The following is a 21,147-nucleotide window of genomic DNA, read 5'->3' on the forward strand; positions in this document are numbered from 1 at the left end:
AAAGTAAATGAGAACCACACAGTAAAGTTCTGTCTCACGTGTCTCGTCTTCCTGTCCCCCTCCTCCAGCCCCTCCTGGACGCCCTGGCAGACCTTCCAAAGTGGTATGGGGTCAAAGCCATGCAGGCGAACTGGATCGGAGACTGCAGCGGCTGCTACTTCGATTTCAGCCTCAAGGTGAGCCTCAGCTCCCTTCCCTCTTCCCCCTCTCCTCTTTCTTATTCATCTCCCTTTCTTGGTTTCCTTCAATCTATCAGCCTTTCTCCAACAACTTCATCTCTCTCTCCCTCCTCACTCTCCCCTTTCCCTCACTCCTTTTTTTCATCTATTTTCTTCCCCAAGCACTGATTGCTTGCTTTATTTTGGATTTTTTTTTTTTCGAGAAAACATGTACCAAAACAGAAGTCTTGACTAGGTATTCGCATTCAGCGGGCGCATCCATCTGCAAGCAGCAATTTACCAAAACAAATGATGTCAGAGATTAGTTTCTATTGAGTGTGCCTAGAGGCATATTTACAGTCCTTCACACTTCTGCCATTTCAAACAGAGTGCTTGCAAAAAGCCCACTGAGAGCCCTCTGATCACTCTTATTATACAGCACTCCTTGAAAGAGAATCAGGGACTCTATTGCTCAAGTCAGTTCCTTAATTCAAAAAATCTTCATTTTTCCAGTGAGGAGAGAGTTACGGGCTGAGAGAGTGTACTTGCATTTGTGTGTGTGTGTGTGGGTCTGTGTATGTGGGAAGGGGTTTCTCATAAATCAGATGTAAGCCTGGTGGAATGGGTAATTAAAACGAAGTCCAGGGGTCATTTAGTAGATGGAAGGAGGAACGTGTTGTATTTCATCTTCAGTATTGTCAGGGGGTCTCTTCACTGAATTATCCCCAGAAGGGCTGAAGATCTGTATTAGTATGTCTTTTATAACGGCTTAACATTACATCTACTTAGGATCATCATATTACATCAACCCTACTCCACCTTAGAATAACTGTCGTCTTTAAATCACTGTGAGATTATATACATTATGGCGTTATGTGTCAGAGGTACCTACATGTTACATACGCTTGACAGTGCAAAGAACATATGATGGGTTTCATTCCAAAATGCTATATATCTATTTTGTAAACAAAATATGCTGCCTCAAATGCGTCATTCAGTATTTCAAAAACACAGATGCTGCTATGCCTAAAACCATAATGATTTTGTAAACAAAGGTCTCAAGATGACTGATAACTTCAATTGTAACCTATAATATGCTTCATTTACATGCCAGCAATCATTTTGTAACAGCAGATGGTGGGGATCTCATTTTGGACTGAACCTCTTACCATTAACTAGCATTAACATTTTCATTAACTAGGCTCCAGTGCAGCTGTTGACACATAAAAGCAGAAGAGTCCCAACATGCTTTTTCTCCTTAAACTCCCAGGTGAACGGCGAGGAGACGGGGGAGACCCTGGCAGCCTACACCTCCTCCCCGGAAGCCATGTTCGGAGCGGCGTACCTGGCCGTCCTGCCGTCCCACAGACTGCTGCATGGGACCAGCTCAGTGCGCCCCGCCCTGGAGAAAGCCTTTCAGCCGGGCAGAGGTAAGCAACCGCTCCGCCTGTCCAGCCCCTGTAGAATCTGTATGTTTGCCTATAGTGGCTCAGTGGTTAGCGCTGTCGCCTCAATGCAAGAAGGTTGGGGGTTTGAATCTCCACCACAATCCTTTCTGTGTGGAGTTTGCATGTTCTCCCTGTGCTCACGTGGGTTCCCTCCCAGTCCAGAGACATGCAGGTCAGGTGGATTGGAGACTCTAAATTGCCCATAGTGTGTTTGTGTGTAGTATGGTATATGACATGTATATGATGGTATGTTAAGCCGTTTGAGACGCTTGTGGTAAAGAGCTGTACAAATAAACATGACTTGGCTATTTTTTTTTTGCAATTATTTATTTATTCATTTTCATCATTCTTACAGTACAGAGAAATAGAACTCAGGGGGGAAAAAGAAAGAAAGAAAAAAAAAAAAAAAGTAGGATAAAGTGAGTCAAGGCACATCTAACCGGGCTAGGCGGATGATCACAGGTCCATAAGGGGTTCCCATGTTCTCAGAAAGATATCCCCCTTATTTTTTAAAGTATAAGTGCGCTGTTCCAGTCGTAATGTTTCATTCAGAATTTTTTTGAACAAATTAAATGTTGGAGGTCTTTGTTGATTCCAGTTGAGCAAGATGCATTTCTTTGCTATATATGATATTATGCCAATCGACATGGCTATTTTTGAGGCAGGGAAAAGATGTTTTTTTTGTAGAAAGACACAAATTTTATATCATCTACTTTTTATTAGCAGGTTTTTTAACAGCTTTTGTAGCTATGTTACCTGGTAGACCCACTACTGTTTCTACCACAGTGCCGTGATCATCAAGAGACAAATTCAGGTCAGTTAGTCAGTCAGGGCTGAGATGCTTCACTTCTGTGCAGCACTTGATTAAATCTTTTTCTCCAACTTATGCCTATTCTTTACTGAGCAGAACCTAATTAATAAAAGGAGTAAAAGTGGTACTATTGTGAAAAAGATACCATACCATGTTCATCACACATTGAACTGCACATTTTCACCTAAATCCCACAATCCTCTTCTCATATTCAGAAAGGAAGAAACACATTCCCTCCATTATTAAAGAAGACACGTACACAGTATTCGTGTGTCGTTGTGTCGGCATATATTTCGATCGCCTGTATGCACGCGTGTGTGTGACTGTGAGCATGCGTACATTTGTTTATTCACCTGTGTATCCTCAAGGCAGGGTTGTCGTAACTGCAGTTGCCTGTGTGTGTGTGTGTGTGTGTGTATGTTAATTGGGATTCCCTTGAGTTTCTGTCTCTCTCTCTGTGGTGAATGATTGTTGATAATGAGCTGCCGGGGGAGGCAGCGCTCCCTCTCTCACGCCCCTCGCCCTCCGCTCTCCAGACTCCCTGACACAGGTCACCGCCCGCAACCTGTTCACCGGCCGCGAGGTTCCCCTGGTCATCTCACACAAGGAGGCGTTTGATGACTATCTTGACACTGTGATCGGTAAGTTATCGTGTGCGTACGTGTATACTTCTCACACAAAGACGCATCTAGACACTCGGTAAGAGACTGCTGTGTACTGTATTTTGTGTATTTTCTGTGTCCATTTTACCCATCTTTATTAATATATATATATGCATTCTTGAGCCAGTATTCTACATGTCTTTGCTATGCAGCAGACTGGATGCCGCAATGATGTAAAGCCACTGGGTGTTTGTCTCACAGAGGGTGGAGGTGAAGCCCATGAGGCTGTTAACGATTAGCCGCATCAAAACATGCTTAACCTCACCAGGGGGAGTTTTTTTATTCTCCCTCTCAAGAGATCCCTTGTGTACTGTATATGCATGTTGATATGTGTTGTTTTTGGATGTGTGTGTGCAGGTGTTTATGTGCCAGTGTGTGTTTGTCTGTGTTGTGTTCATGCTGTATCTGTGTCTGACAGGGATCCCAGACAGCAGTGAGGAGGATCTGTCTGTGGCCAAAGCTCTGGATCTGAGCTGGACTACAGTGCTGAAAAGCCAGGAAGGAGGAACACACACTCTGGTCAACTCTGACGAGGTCTGCGCTGCCGACGCACCACACTACTGATAACACTCAAATCTATCTATTCTATAACTTATGCAGAATCATTTACAATTGAGCTTTTCTGTCCCTCTCAATCCCCTTTCCCTTGTCTCTGTGTAGTTCACAGGCCTCACCGGAGAGCAGGCTTTTCACTCCATTACCCAGAAGGCCAGAGAGCAGAAGGTGGGCGGCCACCTCACCAGCTCCAAGCTCAGGGATTGGCTGATATCAAGGCAGCGGTACTGGGGCACGCCCATCCCCGTGGTGCACTGTGGGTCTTGCGGTCCGGTGGCGGTCCCCGAAGAGGAGCTCCCCGTCACCCTGCCGAAGCTGCCCTCTCTGACAGGAAAGGGCGCGTCTCCTCTGGAGGCTGCGCATGACTGGGTCAGCTGCACGTGTCCCAGGTGAGGACGCTCGAAAGTTTGTTGATTTGAGAAAAAATAAAATAAGGCCTTTAAAAGTTTTTGGTAATGAAGTGATGGCCTTGAAAGTACAGAATATTTTAGGAAAAAATAGCACCTAAATTCATCAGTATGCCTCAGCTCTCTGGACCTCTCTCTGTCCAGGCATCAACACTTCACATCCTGAGGAAAACCCTGATGGTTGTTTGCACTGATATAGCAGCAGTGTTCAGTTTTAAAATTAATGATTTCACCATGATTTCTTGACTTAAGATGATGAGTAAAAAATGAGGCCACTATGATGTCTTACCCCAAAACATGCCAATTTTGAGTCACCGAAATTTCACTAGATAAGACCTTAAAAGTCGTTGAATTTGATGTCCTTCCACACATCCATAAGGGAAAAAAACGTCTTTGTTCATGGTTTCTCTGACTGAAACCACGGTCATCTAGAGCTACAGAGGTGGGGTAGAGATAAAAGAGATAAGTGAGACTGTCCTTTAACCAGAAAGCAGCAAGCAGCCCCGCTGAAGTGTCCTTGAGCAAGACACTGAATCCCTTTCAGCTCCTGGGCTTCAGTTCTTCTGCTGACCTCTGACCTCCCTGGAGAAGAAAAGGTTCTCAATAGCGTATGAGTAGCATATCACAAAAAGAAGAACAGGTGGGCCTAGGGCTGCACGATATATCGTTTCAGCATCGTCATCGCGATGTGCGCATGCGCAATAGTCACATCGCAGGACGTGCGATGTCAAGTAAGGCAAATTAACTGAAACATGTCATGCTACAACTTTTTTGCTGCTTGATACAAAAGGAAAACTCGCACGGTTCTCATTTTCAATGACTAATCTACAAGAGAAGTCTGTCTGATATAACATAATTTACTCCGATTTAAGGGTTTGTTATAAGAGTAGCGTATGTTACCTTTCCAGCTGTCGCGGCTCCGAACCGTAGTTGGGAAGCCTCTGGTGTTGTGCTAGCCTGTTTTAGCTTAGCCTGGCTCGTAGCTGGTAACAAGCTTTTTACTAAGAGTCCGGACCAACTCTGCAGTGGAGAACTGGCACTTTATTTCGGTACAGCAGCGAACATAATGCACGGCCTCTCGGTGACGCTCTAAGCTCTTTTCCCGCTAACTATGGTAACTTCACTCACTTAGCATCCTGCAACTCACTCTGGCTGCGGCTAAAAACACACTCACTTCCTACTACGTCACCCGCGCAGGTTACCCACAAGGCCACCTTCTTAAAGGGGCAAGGCTTGATAGAGCTATTCCAAGTCATTTGGTGAAAATTCCTGTATTTTTTCATATCGCAATATATATCGCAGAAAAAAAATAATATTGCAATGTCAGTTTTTTCCAATATCGTGCAGCCCTAGGTGGGCCCATCAAGGTGCACCATGTTGCAGACTGAATGCAGAAAATGGAGGACTATCATTTCTTTTTTGAATATAAATGATAGGGGAGGAAATGATGCTCTCCTTTATGGTGTTCCTGGAGGATGCAGACAGCGAGAATGAAAGGATCTGCATGAACCTTTTCAGATACAACCAAGTCTTCTCTAGTGACATTTTCCTCTCCCTGCTGCCTGTATTTCCTCGGGGGATCTGCTCCGAGAAAATTGGTCCACCGTCAGGCTAGCTGCGAGAACTGACAGCTTCACAAGTACACAGAGTTTTGCGAACGAGACTGTGAATTGTGTGATTAATACTTTTGTTCTGACGGGGTTATGTAATGAGTGGCAGCTGTGAGAATAGCAGCATGAGACGACGGCGGAAGGTTACATAAGCCAGCTGTGCCCCGAGAGAGACGCACACACATGTACAAATGCACGCAAACACACAGTTACCTTTGTACACACACACACGCACACGCGCGCACATGCACACACGCCACTCAGCAGACTGGCAGTGAGTCATCTCAGTGAATGTGTCAGAAAATGTGTGAGAATGCAGGATGCCTATTAACCGCCGTCTCCAGAGTCCCTCGCTGGCATGGGAATTCCTCTCTGAATAAGACTAATCACACCGTCATGACTCCATGTTGATTAAAACAATGGCCCACTCAGACACAGATGGCACAAGTCATCAGATTGTGTTCACTCACTTCCACAAAGCCACTATAATTCCTCCCATCAGTGAAGATTGATGGCCATAATCGCGAGGCGCCGTTATCTCCTCCCTTCCATCTCCCCTCCGTTGTTAAGTGTCTGTGGAAATTTGTTCTCTTCACTCGCCGACCATGTCCAATTAAAGTTTGAGTGGAACATAGAGGAAGGGTGTGATGAGAGATGGGGGGGAGAGATGGAGCTTTATCTGTCCTTGAGGAAGTCATTTCCTGTGTGCTCATCTAGTCTCCGGCCCTCTGCAGAACTGTAAATTGGCCTGCCAACTGAACCCGGCCTCAGATTAGCCAGGCTAGGAAGGCGTGTGTGTGTGTGTGTGTGTGTGTGTGTGTCTGTGTGTGTGTGTGTGTGTGTGTGTGATCCATGAATTCACAGGTAAGGAATGAGGCCTGATGGTGATTATACACACAGACACACATACATTTATAGGCACTCACACAGACAAACTACAGATGGAGGTCTATTTTCCATGGGAAGCGAGCCTTCATAGAGTGGGCAGCTGCTTCTCTTGCCTCATCTGTTTGAGAGCCTTTTGCCTCTTTCTGGCTCATCCCTCACACACGCGCACACACACACACACACACACACACACACACGCACACACACAGGTGCACTTGTTTCAGATTTGTTACCTGGTTGTGATGTTAGGCTGCTTTCATGGCTCAGAGAAGGGCCATCTCCACAGAGAATATGTCTGTGTGTAGTCTAATCTGATTCCCAGCGGTCTGACTCTCGCCCGGTACCAGCTGTCTGTCAAATGACCACAATCTGGCCCCTGATTGGCCGGTCCGAGGTGAGAAATCACTCAGGCAGGCAGAATTTTGGGTATCAATGCCTTTCTCTATTTTGTGGGGTCTCTATTTATTTGTGATGGAAGGATGGAAGGGGCTTTGTTATAATGCTGGGTTTTCATCTTGTGAAATAACACCTGGCTTTCAAATATTAGCCTTGCTACACCTTAGCCTTGTTGCTAGGCAACCTCCAGCGCTTACCTCATCCTCACAGCCTTATTATAGACTGGCATGGTAGGTGGTCGAGGGTGGGGGTTATGAAGAGGGGGGTGTCGCCTCCCGATGCGTGTCCGCGTTCGAGAGGAGCGCGTCCGTTAGCGAGTGTGAGGCGAAGACGAAGGATTTGACTGAAATGGATCTGTCTGTGCGAGTGGAAATATGTTAGACAGGCGGACAGACAGGAGGAGAGACAGTCAGACAAAGGAAATGCATCCCATAAGGTCCAGGAAAAGATGCCCGCTCTGTTGCACACAGCAAACCCCAGCACTGCGCTTCTGTTTGGCTTTCTGGGACGCTGATTTTAACTCTGTCGAGACTCATTATGAAGTGAGAGGCAGACGCTTTCACCGTTCCATTAAGTGCTTCACATCTGATCAGAACCCCTCTCTTTTTCCGTGTCTTTGCGGATGTGTCCTCTCCTCCGCTGTGAAAGCGATGTTGGCAGATCCGCATGGTGTACCAAGCGCTGTTTGGTTTGGATGAGAAAAAGGGGCACGAGGTGGCATTTCCAATACAAACACATGATCACGCACAAGGCCTGCCAGTCCGCTCCCTGTTGGCACAGCCTGTTAGTCAGGGCACAGGAACGGGCCTGCGGTGCCAGTCTGGCTTCGGTTGCGCTTCTCTACAGGGACATGACCCCCACAGCCAGATGGAGCCAGCCTTATACACACACACACACACACACACACACACACACACACACGCACGCACACAAATACATAAAATAATAGGCCAGTTCTCTAGGCATACAAGCTGGAATCGTTCATTTATTCATTTTCTATTTTGTCAGTCTCATATTGATTTTTTGTGCTGTCTGACCTGTCTCTCTCTCTCTCTCTCTCTCTCTCTCTCTCTCTCTCTCTCTCTCTCTCTCTCTCTCTCCATCTCCCTCCCCCTCCCTCCCTCCCTCCCTCCTTCTCTCTCTTCTTCTCTGTCAGATGTAAAGGTCCGGCCAGGAGGGAGACTGATACCATGGACACATTTGTGGACTCAGCCTGGTATTACTTCAGATACACGGATCCTAATAACCCAGACAGGTATGAACACGCCGCCTCCTCAGCTGCAGTTTCTGTCTGACTTCACTTCTCCACTTCCATCAGTCCATGAGTCAATGAAGCCGTCAAATGGAAGCTTTTAGTCCAATGTCTGTTTGACGCTCCCATGATGCTCTATAATAATACAATCTGCTAGACCCAAGAAAACCTCTCTTGTGCTTTCTGTTTTTTTGTATTTATTCCCTTTTTCTCACACTCTCCATTTTACAGTGACAGATTTTAGTAGGAATTGCAGAGATTGCATTTTCACCCTATTAGTTCAAATGAAGTGAAGAGAACAGAGAGTCGCCCAAAGTTCTCCAGCAGTGGGCGGCTCAACTAAGCTGTTTACAGATATTAAAAAAAATCAATTTTTGTCTATTTAATCCCAGGTGCATGAACGGAGGCAAACTCAATTCCCTCTCTTGCCTTGCACACACGTTTCCACTGCCACACACACACACACACACACACACACACACACACACACACACACACACACACTCATGACACTTTGGCACACACAGTTCTACCCACCCTCTTGCAAAGTTACACTCAAACACATAATTATGCACACTCTAATTTTACCCACTCTCTCCCACTTACCCATTTCGAACATGCACATACTGCCTGCGTACATATCACTCCACACTCTTTACTCACATTCGCACACACACACACACACACATGTTCGCCTGGAGTTACATTCCGTGCCAATAGAGATTATAAAGCCACGGCTGTCACCTGCTGGGACGGTGGCGATACCCTGAGCTTGACAAAAGAGATTAATTTCCCAGTGCCCTGACCTTGCTGTAAAGCTGCTTTAAGAGGGGGGGGGGGCTGCTCTCCCCATCACTTTTCTTAGCGGGGGCAGATTATGGCACAACAGAAAAAGCAATTACACTATTTGTGCATCCAGTTGGCCTGCTGAGCCTTGTGTGTGTTCTGTAGCACGGGGGAAACGATGAAAACGGGATGTAGGAGAGGTTGAAAGTAGCGAGTAAGAGGAGGGAAATGGGGGAGGTGTACATAGAAGTGTGTTTATGTATTAGAGGTGCCTGGCCTGATGCCAACAAACAGGCTAGATTATTTTCTGCCCTGTGAGTTCATAACTTTTTTTTTTTCCCCCAGTTCAATTATCCCCAGACACCATCAGCCAGTAGAGAGAGAGAAAGAGAGGGAGAGAGAGAGAGAGAGAGAGAGAGAGAGAGAGAGAGAGAGAGAGAGCGAGCGGGGTTGGAGGAGAGTAATGACTGGTGTGAAAGGTGACACACGGAGATAGGAGTCTGCCCTAAAAAGCATCATTAGGCAGAATCCTGCCTATGCTGACCACCATGCCAGTCACGCTAACCGAAGCTGTCCTGCTGAAGCCTAAAATAAGCCTCCCAGTCTTAATCGCAGGTATTTTTCTCTCCACAAACAACTACTTACCTGATAAAATGAGAGTTTTAGGAAACTGAGCACAGAGGAAGCCTTCAAAGCTGAACTCCAAACACACATTAACTGTAGTATAATTGTATTTTTTTGACCTGTGTGTGAGGGTGAAGGAGCCAGCGAGAGCGAGGAGCCTTCAGGATGCTTCTGTAGCACTCGTGTCTCCTGTTCACTTCCTCTCCCTGGATCTTTCTGTGTCAGATTCATCCTGCCCCCTAGAGGATATGGATATGCATAACTAACAGAACCAACACATATGAACCTCTGACATCTGACAAAGGTCTTTCAAGTAATAATCGGTGACATTTTTATATAAATAAAAGCATAACACTATAGTGATTCAACATGAGCAGCGATAGCCACCATGGCCGAACAGACAAAGAAAAGAGCGCCGCCTACAGAAACTCAAACTTCATCAACAGATAATCCAAGGAAAAAGACGCTTGATTGACAGGTGATCTCTGGGAAGTGCAGTGCAAAAACACCACAGCAGTGACTTCACTTAGCACAGAAGATGTCCCCAAAATCAACATGAAACACAGATCTCGCATATTACCACACTTCCCATCTTCCTTTTGTTTAGATTAGATTAGATTAGCCTTTATTGTCTCCCTTAGGAGAAATTTGTCTTGGGCATTCGAGAGAACACAGGTGACGTAGCAGCACACAGCCTCTCCATAGACACACAATATATCCGTATACATGTACAATCAAACTACAGTTAACATTCAGTAACACACACAAATCCATATACACCAGAACATACACACCAAGAATATTGCACAGATGCCCTACACCAAGATATTGCACATTCCCCCAGTGAAAGCCACAACCTGTTCAACTTACAGTTTGGTAACCTTACCTTCTGCCCGAAGGCATCCGCTCATGCTCTTTGTGAAGGATGTGGTTTGGGTCACAGGTGATTTTAAGGCCCTGCTTCCTCACTGTCTCCTCAAATATCTCCTGGAGAGAAGATGGGGGCAGCAGGCCAATTATTTTTCCAGCCCTTCTGATCAGGTTTTGGAGTTGTGATTTGAGTTTAACGGACAGGTTACCAAACCATGTTGTGATGCCATAACGAATAATCGATTCAATGGCTGCCCTGTAGAACAATAACATAATGCTTTTATCCACTCCGTGGACCCTGAGCCTTCGCAGAAAATGCAGACGCTGACTGATTCGTGAACAAACATACTCCACTTGATGAGCCCATTGTAACTGAGAATCAAAGTGAATACCTAAGTACTTGTATGTTGTTACCTGCTCAACTCTCTCCCCGTTGATTAGAACTGGGCTGTGATCACCAACAGACCTGGGATCGAAGACCATTTCTTGTTTTTTTAACGTATAACATCAGGTTGTGCCCCTCACACCACGTCACAACCTCTTCTATCTCTGACTTATACATAGCAATGTCTGAATCTTTTGTCAGTAAACTGAGTATGGCTGTATCATCAGAAAACTTGATAATGTAGTTGTTTGTGTACTAGTTTCTGCAATCATTTGTATATAATGTGAAAAGAAGGGGAGAGCTTACGCAGCCTTGAGGAGCTCCAGTGCTTATAACCTGTATGTCAGAGAGAGTTGAATTAACTTTCACCTGCTGTTGTCTTCCTATGATAAATGCATGGTACCATCTGATTATATAGGGGTTCACCTCCATCTGTTTCAGCTTGTTTAACAGGGTCTGAGGGAGTATGGTATTAAATGCTGAGCTAAAGTCCATAAACATTAGTCTAGCATAAGCTATAGGATTTTCAAGGTGCTTTAAAATAAAGTGAGTTGTAGTGTTTAGAGCATCATCAGTGCCTCTACCATCATTATAAGCAAATTGGTAGGGGTCCAAGAGATGTTGTACCTCACTTCGTAGGTTCCCTACCATAATGCGTTCAAGTGATTTCATCACTATTGATGTCAGTGCTACCGGTCTAAAATCATTATTTTCCTGTGGGCAAGGTTTTTTTGGAACAGGAATAATGACAGCTTTTTTCCATATTGTAGGAATGGTACATGTATCAACCGAGAGCTGGAATAGAGGGCTCCAGGCTGGGGTCAACTCATCAGCAAATGTTTTAAGAAGAAGAGCCGAAATACCGTCTGGCCCACTGGCCTTCTTAGTGTGCAACTTCTTAAAAACCTTGGCCACAGCACTTGGATCAATTACTATTCTATCCTGTGTTGGGTCACATGTTACTGTAATTGACAGGTTTCTACATTCATCAATACTCTCTTCAGAATCAAAACGTTTATAAAAATTGTTGAGTTTGTTTGCTTGTTGTTGTTGTTGTTCGTTGTTGCGTTTTAATCCAACGTCCCTCTTCATACCAGCATAGTCCCAAGAATTCAGTGAGGGCTCGACGGTTTATGATGACCCTAAACTAGCTGTTCCCCTCCAGGCCTTTTGAGCGGCCGCTAGCGGACCACTGGCTGCCTGTGGATGTGTACATCGGAGGGAAGGAGCACGCCGTCATGCACCTGTACTACGCTCGCTTCCTCTGCCACTTCTGCAGGGACCAGGGCCTCGTGGCTCACAGGTGGAGTACACAGCACCTTATCTGCTCTTACTGTGCGTGTGCATTTATGTGTGTTTGTGTGTGCTGGTGCTTGCTTGTGTGTACGTATTAACACCGGATCCCTCCCTTTGCCTTTCAGGGAGCCTTTTAGGAAGCTGCTGGTACAGGGTCTGATCAAGGGCCAGACATTCAAACTGGCAGACAGTGGCCAGTACGTAAAGAGAGAAGACATAGACTTCACAGGTACTCGTTGTCCGAATCTGAAGAGTGTGTGAATGTGACACTTGTTCATCAGATGGGAGAGGGGCTCCCTCCCTGTGGCTGTGCCAGATAAAACCGCTCATAAAGACACAATAATCATGATAGTCACGATTAAAAGAAATCGGCAGCAATGACTTTATTTGTTGTGTTATTTTAACCATAGAACGTAATGAAATCAGTATCCCACCTCATCCCTAATCTGCTGCTTGTAGCGATCCCTCTCTATTTTGTGCTTTCCCCGATAGAACGACAAGTTAACTAGCTACTCTGAACAAAAGTCAAATTAGAGGAGGTCCTTTGAAAAGAGGTCTTTTCTCTTTATGCCCCTACAATCTCTTTGAATTGGTTTCCTGCTTGAGGATTTTCAGCCGCTCTGTATTGCTTAGTAACAGGATAAACAGGAGCTGGTGGCGGCTTTACAGAGAGAGGGAAGCCTCTCGTTCCCAGCATTAAAGACTCAGACAGATTCGGCGTTACGTGTTCTTTTCTGAAGTGCGACAGACAACTAGCGAAGATCCTCTAATCAGATGGACTCCTGCAGTGAGCGTACTGATCAGGAAATGAGCTGACACTATGACGGATCAATCCACCACCACCTCCTAGGCTTACATCCTAGTAAGCAGTGAGGTAGCTAGGCCCAATATACATACAGTATCCTTTATGTGTTTTTTGGCATATTACTCTCCTGTGCAATGCAAAACGTAGACCCTCCTCTTCCTGCTTTTACTGGAAATTTATGATCTGGTTTATTTTTAACATCACTGAAGAAACCTAAATATTGTACAGAGCACACAACCTTTACCTTACTCATAAGAAGAAGAAGTAGGAGAAGGGGAAGAATAAGAAAAGGAAGAAACTTAGATACACACATAAGTACTTTGCCAACAGTAAAACCAACTAAGAGCCAGTGGTGGAGTACTAGAATGTCCTACTCAAGTAGAAGTACTGTTACTTTGCTGATATTTTACTTAAGTACAAGTAAAAGTACTGGTGTAAAAATCTACTTAAGTAAAGGTAAAAATGTAGCTCATTTAAAATGTACTCAGAATAAAAGTTGCTGAGTTACTTTTTAGAAAAGAGAACATTGTTAGATGTGATCGTCCATGCAATTCTGAAAGGACAAGAGGGCAGAGTTCAAACTAGATTCTTTTAATTGGAAAAATTGGAAATTATTTCTTCTTTGTTGACTGATTGTTCACCGTGAATGGCTCCACAAATAGCCATTTTACGATGGTCCAGGTTCTGATGCTTATGCGAAGCCTTTAGAATTTGTACTGTGTAATGGATGTTAAAATGTTAAATCTGTGTTTCCTCCTGACCTCTGACCTCTAACCTTTGCCTGCTAGGTGAGGAGCCGGCGGCGCTGGGCGGCGGTCGTCTTGAGGTGACGTGGGAGAAGATGAGTAAGTCCAAACACAACGGGCTGGACCCCCAGGAGGTGGTGCAGCAGTACGGCATCGACACCGTCCGACTCTACATCCTTTACGCCGCGCCGCCCGAACAGGACATCCTGTGGAGCGTCAAGAGTGAGCTGAGAAAACTACAGCAAACCACTAGACATGAAACCCCAGACAGAGACAATGATGTGATGCCGATAGGTCGATTAGTGGTGTAGTTAGTATGTTAGTTGTTTGGTATTCCCAGTGTATGCGTCAAGGTTGATTTCAAAACACTATGTATGCATTTTGAGAAATTAATGACACCTCAAATTTATTATTCAACATTTTTTAATTACGGATGATGTTATCCTGACATGTGTTACAATTTTGTCAGCTTTGTAAGATCTTAGGTATGCTAATAATGTAATTTATATTCCATAGTAAGTTCTACTTTTATGCCAGCAATCAGTTTCTGAGAGAAGGTGTTTCAAATCTTCAATATCTCATTTTGGAAGGATACTCCTCACATGTTTATATAACCATGTTTTTGTGTGTTGCCCCCCTCAGCGGACGCCCTTCCTGGGGTTCTGCGGTGGCAGTCTCGCCTGTGGCAGCTGGTGACCAAACTGAGGGGGGCGCGGCAGCTTGGAGACGTCCCGGACCCCTCCCTGCTGAAGAAGAAAGAGCAGACAGAGACCCGCAAGATCTGGGAGAACAAGAACTATGCTGTTGAACAGGTAGAAGCATTACAGCCTCAGAGTGTCTATGCTTTTATCATTATAGTGTCTAGTGGTGGTACTGTACTCCTAAATGCATGGCTGAAAATGTCTCACAGTGGCAGGTTATTTCACGGTGATATATAGCACTAATCCTGACCAGTGGGGGTCGCTAATGGACTCATTTTCAAACTACCAGAATTCACGCCAATGTGAGTAAGCAGATTCATAAATGTACATCTTCCTACAGAAAGACAGGTGATACTTATTCACCCCGCTGCATCTGTCGCTCAGCTCTATTTTAAAATCTCTTTCATTTAAATCATGTGTAGTCTTATTTTTAATGTGCAATCTGACATTGCAGTCCTTTAGTTCCTCCTCCTGATGCTCAGATTGTGCTTTGAATAGACTGAATGAATAGATTGTACTTTCATGAGGCATGCTAAGACCTCAGTTACAACAAGATGCATAGCACAGTTCAAGGTACGATGCCACTCATTACGCAGTCCTGCAGTGATGGAGATCCAGCCATTCCATCCAGTGCTGAACATCCATCGTAACCTGAAACCCCAAGAGTAAAGAGCAAGAGAAGAAGGGGATGGAAATTGATTTTAAATCCACTCACTCTCCTTTCACACTTTATAAATAGCCTCCTTTCGCCACCAGGTTTAATTCTCTCCCCCCCCCCCCCCCCCCAGGGCCGGTGTTTTTTAAAGGACCTCAGGCTGTTTGCCCTAAGCCCCCAAAGCCAGGGCCGTCCTTTGATCTGCCCGACAGAAAAGCCTCGGTCATCGACCTCCTCCCGAGGGCCCCTCCCAAATGGGCTCTTCCCAGAAGGCTAAGCAGTGGAATGATCACATGCCTTCAGCTGCTCCACATGGTGATAACAGGGAGGAGGCTTTTCTTCTGGGACTGTCATTGTTTTCCAATAACTCTTCAGAGGCAGACTGGCTGTGAAATATTCCATGACACAGACTTCCCATCAGGAAGCGTCCGTTTGTCCAGCGCAGGCAGCGGATGCAAAGTGGACCAAAATAGAGTTTAAAAGCAGTGTTGTGTTAACTGACAGTCTCACCTAATTTTTGTTTTTGGTTCTGTTTCCAGGTCACAGCTCACTTCACAGAGGATTTCCTTTTCAATGCAGCCATTTCTCGTCTTATGGGACTTACCAATACACTGACTGTGAGTGACACTGTGGTGACTGGAAATAAACACACAAAGCTTATCCTTACTATATGCTTATTGTATGCACCGAAAATCAGTTTTGTGTGTGTGTGTGTGTGTGTGTTCAGAGTGCTACAGTCAGGGTGGTGCAGCACAGTGTGGAGTTTGAGGAAGCTCTGGCTGTGCTGGTTGTGATGATGGCACCCATGGCTCCTCACTTGGCTTCTGAACTTTGGGCAGGTTGGTGTCCTTCAAATTACACACAGATAATACATTGTACACACACACACACACACACACACATTGTACACACTCAGAGGAGAATGTGTGGGAGGACAGAGGAGGATGAAAGCTAATCATGCACAAATATAACTCTTTCCTAATCATATGATAAATCCTGGAATGGCTACTTTAGTGCAAGATGTCACACATCTTAATAACACAGCAGTTTGCCAAATGTCCACTGTTCACTTTGATGAAATTCTAGAGCCACTAGCATTTTCCACAGGGACAGTGACAAAGGTACAGTATGTGAAGTTGAGGGTAAACTGAGGTTGTTTTTAGGATGAGAGGAAGTTGCCTCAGATAGATGTAATATTGACACTGCCGCTTGTCTAATACCAATGTTTTTACAACGCCCAGTGATGTAATCAGCAGCCATTAAGTGTGAGCAGTGACACTGAGCATTTTGCCCTGTTTATACTTTTTCATTCATTTATATTATTGCCATACCTACTAGACAAATCAAATCTAAAAGTACAGTTCAGCTGAAATGGACTAAATATCCTTCAGAGGAAAATGAAAGAGATGATGTGAGATGTGTGAGAAAACAAACGTCAAAACCAACAAACAATAAAAGGGAGGATCTGCAGTCAGTTTAGTGGCTTAGTGTGGAAGCTTGGCCTCACGCGGGCCTGGAGGACGTCCCCTTATTGTCGAAGCCACACGTACACAAGCTTTCTTCACAAGGCAGAGGCCTCCGGAAAACCATATCCTCCAGCTGATAGCCACAATCAGGGAATCTGACACACGAGTGCTGACGGGAAGAGGTGTGTGTGCCTGAGTGTGTGTTTTTGTATTTCTGCCTTGTCTCACGAGGATAGAAAGATAAGAAAAATATGAGGATATTTTGCCGATACTAACTTCTTTCTATTTTGAGGTTAAGACTTGGGTTTAAGGTTAATCTTAGAATTAGGATCAGGTTTTTGTTTAGGGTGAGGGTTAAGGCTAGGCATGTAGTGGAGAGGCTTAAGGTTAAGGTCAGGTGTTAGGGAATGCATGTAGTCAATGAAGGTCCTCACAAGTACAGTAGTACAAACGTGTGTTTGTGGGTCAAGGGGCAAATCCATGAACAGGACATACAGTCCAGGGACATGCAACCCGTGCTGCAGTCAACCACAGTGTACTTTGTACTTTTCACTCTCACTCGTTGTGTGTAACACACACACACACACACACACACACAAACACAGAGAGAGCACAGGATAGAGGAAGTTCACATCCTTCCCCTGTGCCTCCTGTGCTACGTATGCTTGCTTGTTCAAGCAGGCTGTTGTTTACCCTCCCACCAGATCACTTTTCTCAGTAATATGGAAAAACAAGCTGAAGAGAAAGCAAAAGGAAAGTCATGCCCAGTGGTTTGTCTGGCCTGAACCACTTGACTCTGATACGGTCTATTTTCGTGCCATAATATTCACCCCGCTCCTTGGCTGGGACGGTGTTATGGCTGTGTTTAATTTACACAAAAGTTTCCTAGCACCTTGGAATCAGCACGCAAGACCAAATTAGACCCAATTTTGACTGACCTTTATAATGTGGTGGAAATCTCCTCAGTGTCATAGTAACGGCCGTCGTGGGCGTTGTTCTCCTGTGTTTCCTACCGGGTCTCTCGCAGGTCTTTGCCAGGTGAAAAACCCCCTCAGCCCCCTCCTGGCGCGGAGAGGAGACGTGCTGCAGCAGCCTTGGCCCTCCGTGGACCCAGAGTACCTGCAGGTCCCCGACTTTGTGGAGCTGTCTGTACGGGTAGGATCACACACACACACACACACACACACACACGCACACACAGATCAGATAGATGATAGATGTTTTTATGTTGTTGTTTTTACTTTCTGCTGCAAGGTGAGTTTCCCTAGAAGCGACAATAAAAAGAACTGAACTGAACTGAATAAATCACTGAAGCCCTGCCTCTCGCACATTCAGTCAGCACACGCCATCTTCAGTCTCATTTGCACACTCGCCCATTCAGACTTCCTTTCTTTTATTCTTTGCTTACTCAAATATTTAGAATTACATACATAGCTATATTAGTAGGCATATGCACGTTTGCTCTTATATGAGCTGGCATTTTCACTGAAACTCTCCATTCTTTAACCCAAAGTCTTAGGTCCATGATTACATTCATACTCTGTAATTTTCAAAAGAGCCTATGATTAGCGTGTGTGTGTGTGTGTGTGTGTGTGTGTGTGTGTGTGTGTGTGTGTGTGTGTGTGTGTGTCTGCACGTGTGTGTGTTTGTGCGTCTGCATGTCAAGTGGTCGGCTTCAGGCTAAATAGACAAGTGGTAAATAATTAAAGGCCAGGAACAGAGCAACCATGTTATTCCTGACTCACTGTCACTCTCTTGCTCTCATTTTTTTGTACCCTTTTCTCCCTATGTGCTCATTCACACAAACAGTGAAAAACCCAGTTTGGGAGTGTGTCATCATCAAGGACGAAAGTGTGTGCACATGTGTGTGTGTGTGTGTGTGTGTGCTTTCTAGGGTATGCAGCCAATCACTGGTTCAGGAAATCAGCAGTGATCAGATCAAAGCATCTTGAGCGCATGCCCGCATGCTAACGCTCGCTTATGCATGTGCACAAATATTCATTCATCTGCACACACACACACACACGCGCCAGTCTTCACGGTGCCCTACATGCCTGTGCAATTTCCAAACGTTGACTCAGTTAATAGCTAAAAGCTGAAACTGCTTTAATCTTGACTGCTTTCTCTAGCGGGTCTTTTCCCCTGAGAGAGCCCTCTAATCCTTTCAAACACGTATGAGGTGTGATGACAGAAAACACAGTCAGCTGACTCACAGCACCTGTCTGTCACCAGTTGTATTCTGCCTCTGTACTCTGGCTGAGGGAAAAGAAGGAAAAGAGAAAAATGAAAAGAAACTGGAGTGTGCCTTATGTGCGTGTGTGTGTAGCTCTCTCTCTCTCTCTCTCTCTCTCTCTCTCTCTCTCTCTCTCTCTCTCTCTCTCTCTCTCTCTCTCTCTCTCTCTCTCTCTCTCTCTCTCTCTCAGCTCTTATTTACTATGTTTCTAGTGCTTCTAGTGAAAGGGATACTCCACCCAGTAGACCTATTGAATTCTGGCTCTGGAATATCCACGTTTTCATTTCTGCCTTCTTGTTGTTGGTTCATCTGTCCTCGCATACTGTTTAATCCTATGAGTCCTGTCTCCTCACACACACACAGACACACACTCACACACACACACACACAACAGACACAGACGTATATTCTTTGAGCCCCTGGTGCTTGATGAAGACGGTGTTGGTTTTGCTCTAGTCGGAGCTCTTTCTTGTGGGCTTCCCCAGCTCTGCGGAGGCAACCTCACTTCCTCTGTCCTCTAATCACTGCCTTGGGTTTGTCCCAGAGGGCAGGCCAAGGTTGAGTGGCCTCACACACACACACACGCACACACACACACTCACAGCATATGTAGATGTGCACATAAACAAGCCCTTGTGCACACATACAAACTGTCTCTCCGCTGTGAAATAGAGCCTCTGCTTGACCCACTTGCTTATAAACATACAGAGCATGAGGACTCTTCACACAGTATTAGAGAGGATAAGACTGTCTGCCCTTCCCATATCTACCACTAACTATATGTTTTAAATGGTTCGGTGTACATGTACAGTCTACACAGAGAGGTGGAGGAGAAGCGTAGTCTGTTTGTTATTTTGGGTCTTTGGGTTTTGGGTCAGAGCTAGACACTATTCGAAAGCAGAATGTTTGACGAGATGTGTAACTTTTCTCATCGCTCCATCTCTGATTCGTATCCTCAGATAAACAACAACGTATGTGGGACTGTGACGGTGCCTCTGCAGATGTCCCGGGACGCCGAGCGGGTGCAGCAGCTGGTTCTGGAGAGCCCGCTCGGACAGGAGCTTCTAGGCGACCGCAGGATCAAGAGAGCCATCCTCTCCCCCAGGACGGCCCTCATCAACTTCCTTATCGACGAGTGATGTTTGGCGATCCTCCACGGTTTACTATTGGACTAACTGTTGCTTTTATGTTATAAATTAAGATTGGGTGAAAGGATGAAAGTCAATTTGTATAAAATGTCATCAGTGAAATGTAAATATAATAAAAGAAACATTTTATTTATATGTTTGGAGTAAGTTCTTGAAAGGAGAATTAAGTTTCTCCTTTCTATGGACAACAACAGTCTTTGCCAAGTGAGACACAGCATCTGTCTCTCTGAGATCATCCTCCATTTTACAGTCAAATCCAATCAGACCAAAACACCGCTTGAGATTCCAGCCATCGTTCAGATTCCTCCAGTCTCTTGTAACACCGCTTACAGCATCATGCTTATGCTTCACACCCAGAACCACAGCTTCACACCTCTCCGCCTGCCCTGCCTGTCTGCTCTGTGTCCTGGCTGACCCAGTCGGTCGTGATCCTGCCTTATCAGTGTGTGCCGCTGCCTCTGCTTGCGCCACATCATCTCTGAGCACCATACATGGGCTGCTGTCTGGTTAGTCAACACGGCTGGGCTGGTTGAATACAACGTGACGGCCTGTTTGGCTTCTCGGCCTGCCGCTCTGCTCTGTGGCTCATGTTCTGGATCCGTCACCATCAGCACTTCTGTTGGAAGTCACTGAAGAGTCTAATGCGGTTTGGGACTTTTTAACTCTCCAGCATAACACTGTTGTCGATCGTTGTTCTGTTTGCGGTAATCCAGCCGCAATGCTGCACCTTGCCACTGCCAATACCTATTCATTAGCTCTATGTCAGTGAACACAGTGTGACTAGGGATAGGGACTCTTAGGGCTGGGCGATATGGTTGAAATCAATATCATGATAATCATAAGGATTTTTTTTCGATATTGATATGGTTTACCTATGCAAAATCAAACAACATGTTAAATAATCAAATTAATGTTCATCCCGTTGAACCAAATGGACATTTTAGGTGTGATGTCAAACAAAATGGACATTTTCAAATTCCTTAAAATGTTTCATACCTCATTTTGTCAGAGTGTGACTGAAAACTATTAACTAAGTACATAGAAGTTGCTCCTCTCAATATTGGGCCAACATGAGTCATCCATTAGCACGGTCGTGGCAGAACACTAATGCCGGCAGCACTGAAAAGTATCCCATGTTTACACCCACCAGCCTCTCTGTGAAGGCTGAGTGAGTAAGCAGCAGTTGTTTGTTATTTGATATATACCAGTACTAGTCTTTCAGGACTGGCAGCGCCCCCACCTCTC

The 21,147-nt window shown here is 45.2% G+C and overlaps 1 protein-coding gene across 1 annotated transcript in view; it reads left to right on the forward strand.

Moving 5' to 3' along the window:
• Positions 1–20,014, forward strand: part of lars2 (leucyl-tRNA synthetase 2, mitochondrial) — a 35,824-nt gene extending 15,810 nt beyond the window's left edge. The window contains exons 8-21 of the mRNA XM_071901639.2: positions 69–176; positions 1,429–1,588; positions 2,954–3,058; positions 3,498–3,613; positions 3,740–4,023; positions 8,092–8,190; positions 12,018–12,155; positions 12,274–12,377; positions 13,742–13,921; positions 14,342–14,511; positions 15,595–15,672; positions 15,783–15,894; positions 17,549–17,676; positions 19,714–20,014. Of these exons, the coding sequence (XP_071757740.2) occupies positions 69–176; positions 1,429–1,588; positions 2,954–3,058; positions 3,498–3,613; positions 3,740–4,023; positions 8,092–8,190; positions 12,018–12,155; positions 12,274–12,377; positions 13,742–13,921; positions 14,342–14,511; positions 15,595–15,672; positions 15,783–15,894; positions 17,549–17,676; positions 19,714–19,893 (1,962 nt within the window). The 3' untranslated portion in view covers positions 19,894–20,014. The remainder of the gene's footprint in view (positions 1–68; positions 177–1,428; positions 1,589–2,953; positions 3,059–3,497; positions 3,614–3,739; positions 4,024–8,091; positions 8,191–12,017; positions 12,156–12,273; positions 12,378–13,741; positions 13,922–14,341; positions 14,512–15,594; positions 15,673–15,782; positions 15,895–17,548; positions 17,677–19,713) is intronic.
• The last annotated feature ends 1,133 nt before the right edge of the window (positions 20,015–21,147 follow it).

Source organism: Centroberyx gerrardi, chromosome 12 (assembly GCF_048128805.1).
Source record: "Centroberyx gerrardi isolate f3 chromosome 12, fCenGer3.hap1.cur.20231027, whole genome shotgun sequence".
In the NCBI taxonomy this organism is placed as follows: Eukaryota; Metazoa; Chordata; class Actinopteri; order Beryciformes; family Berycidae; genus Centroberyx; species Centroberyx gerrardi.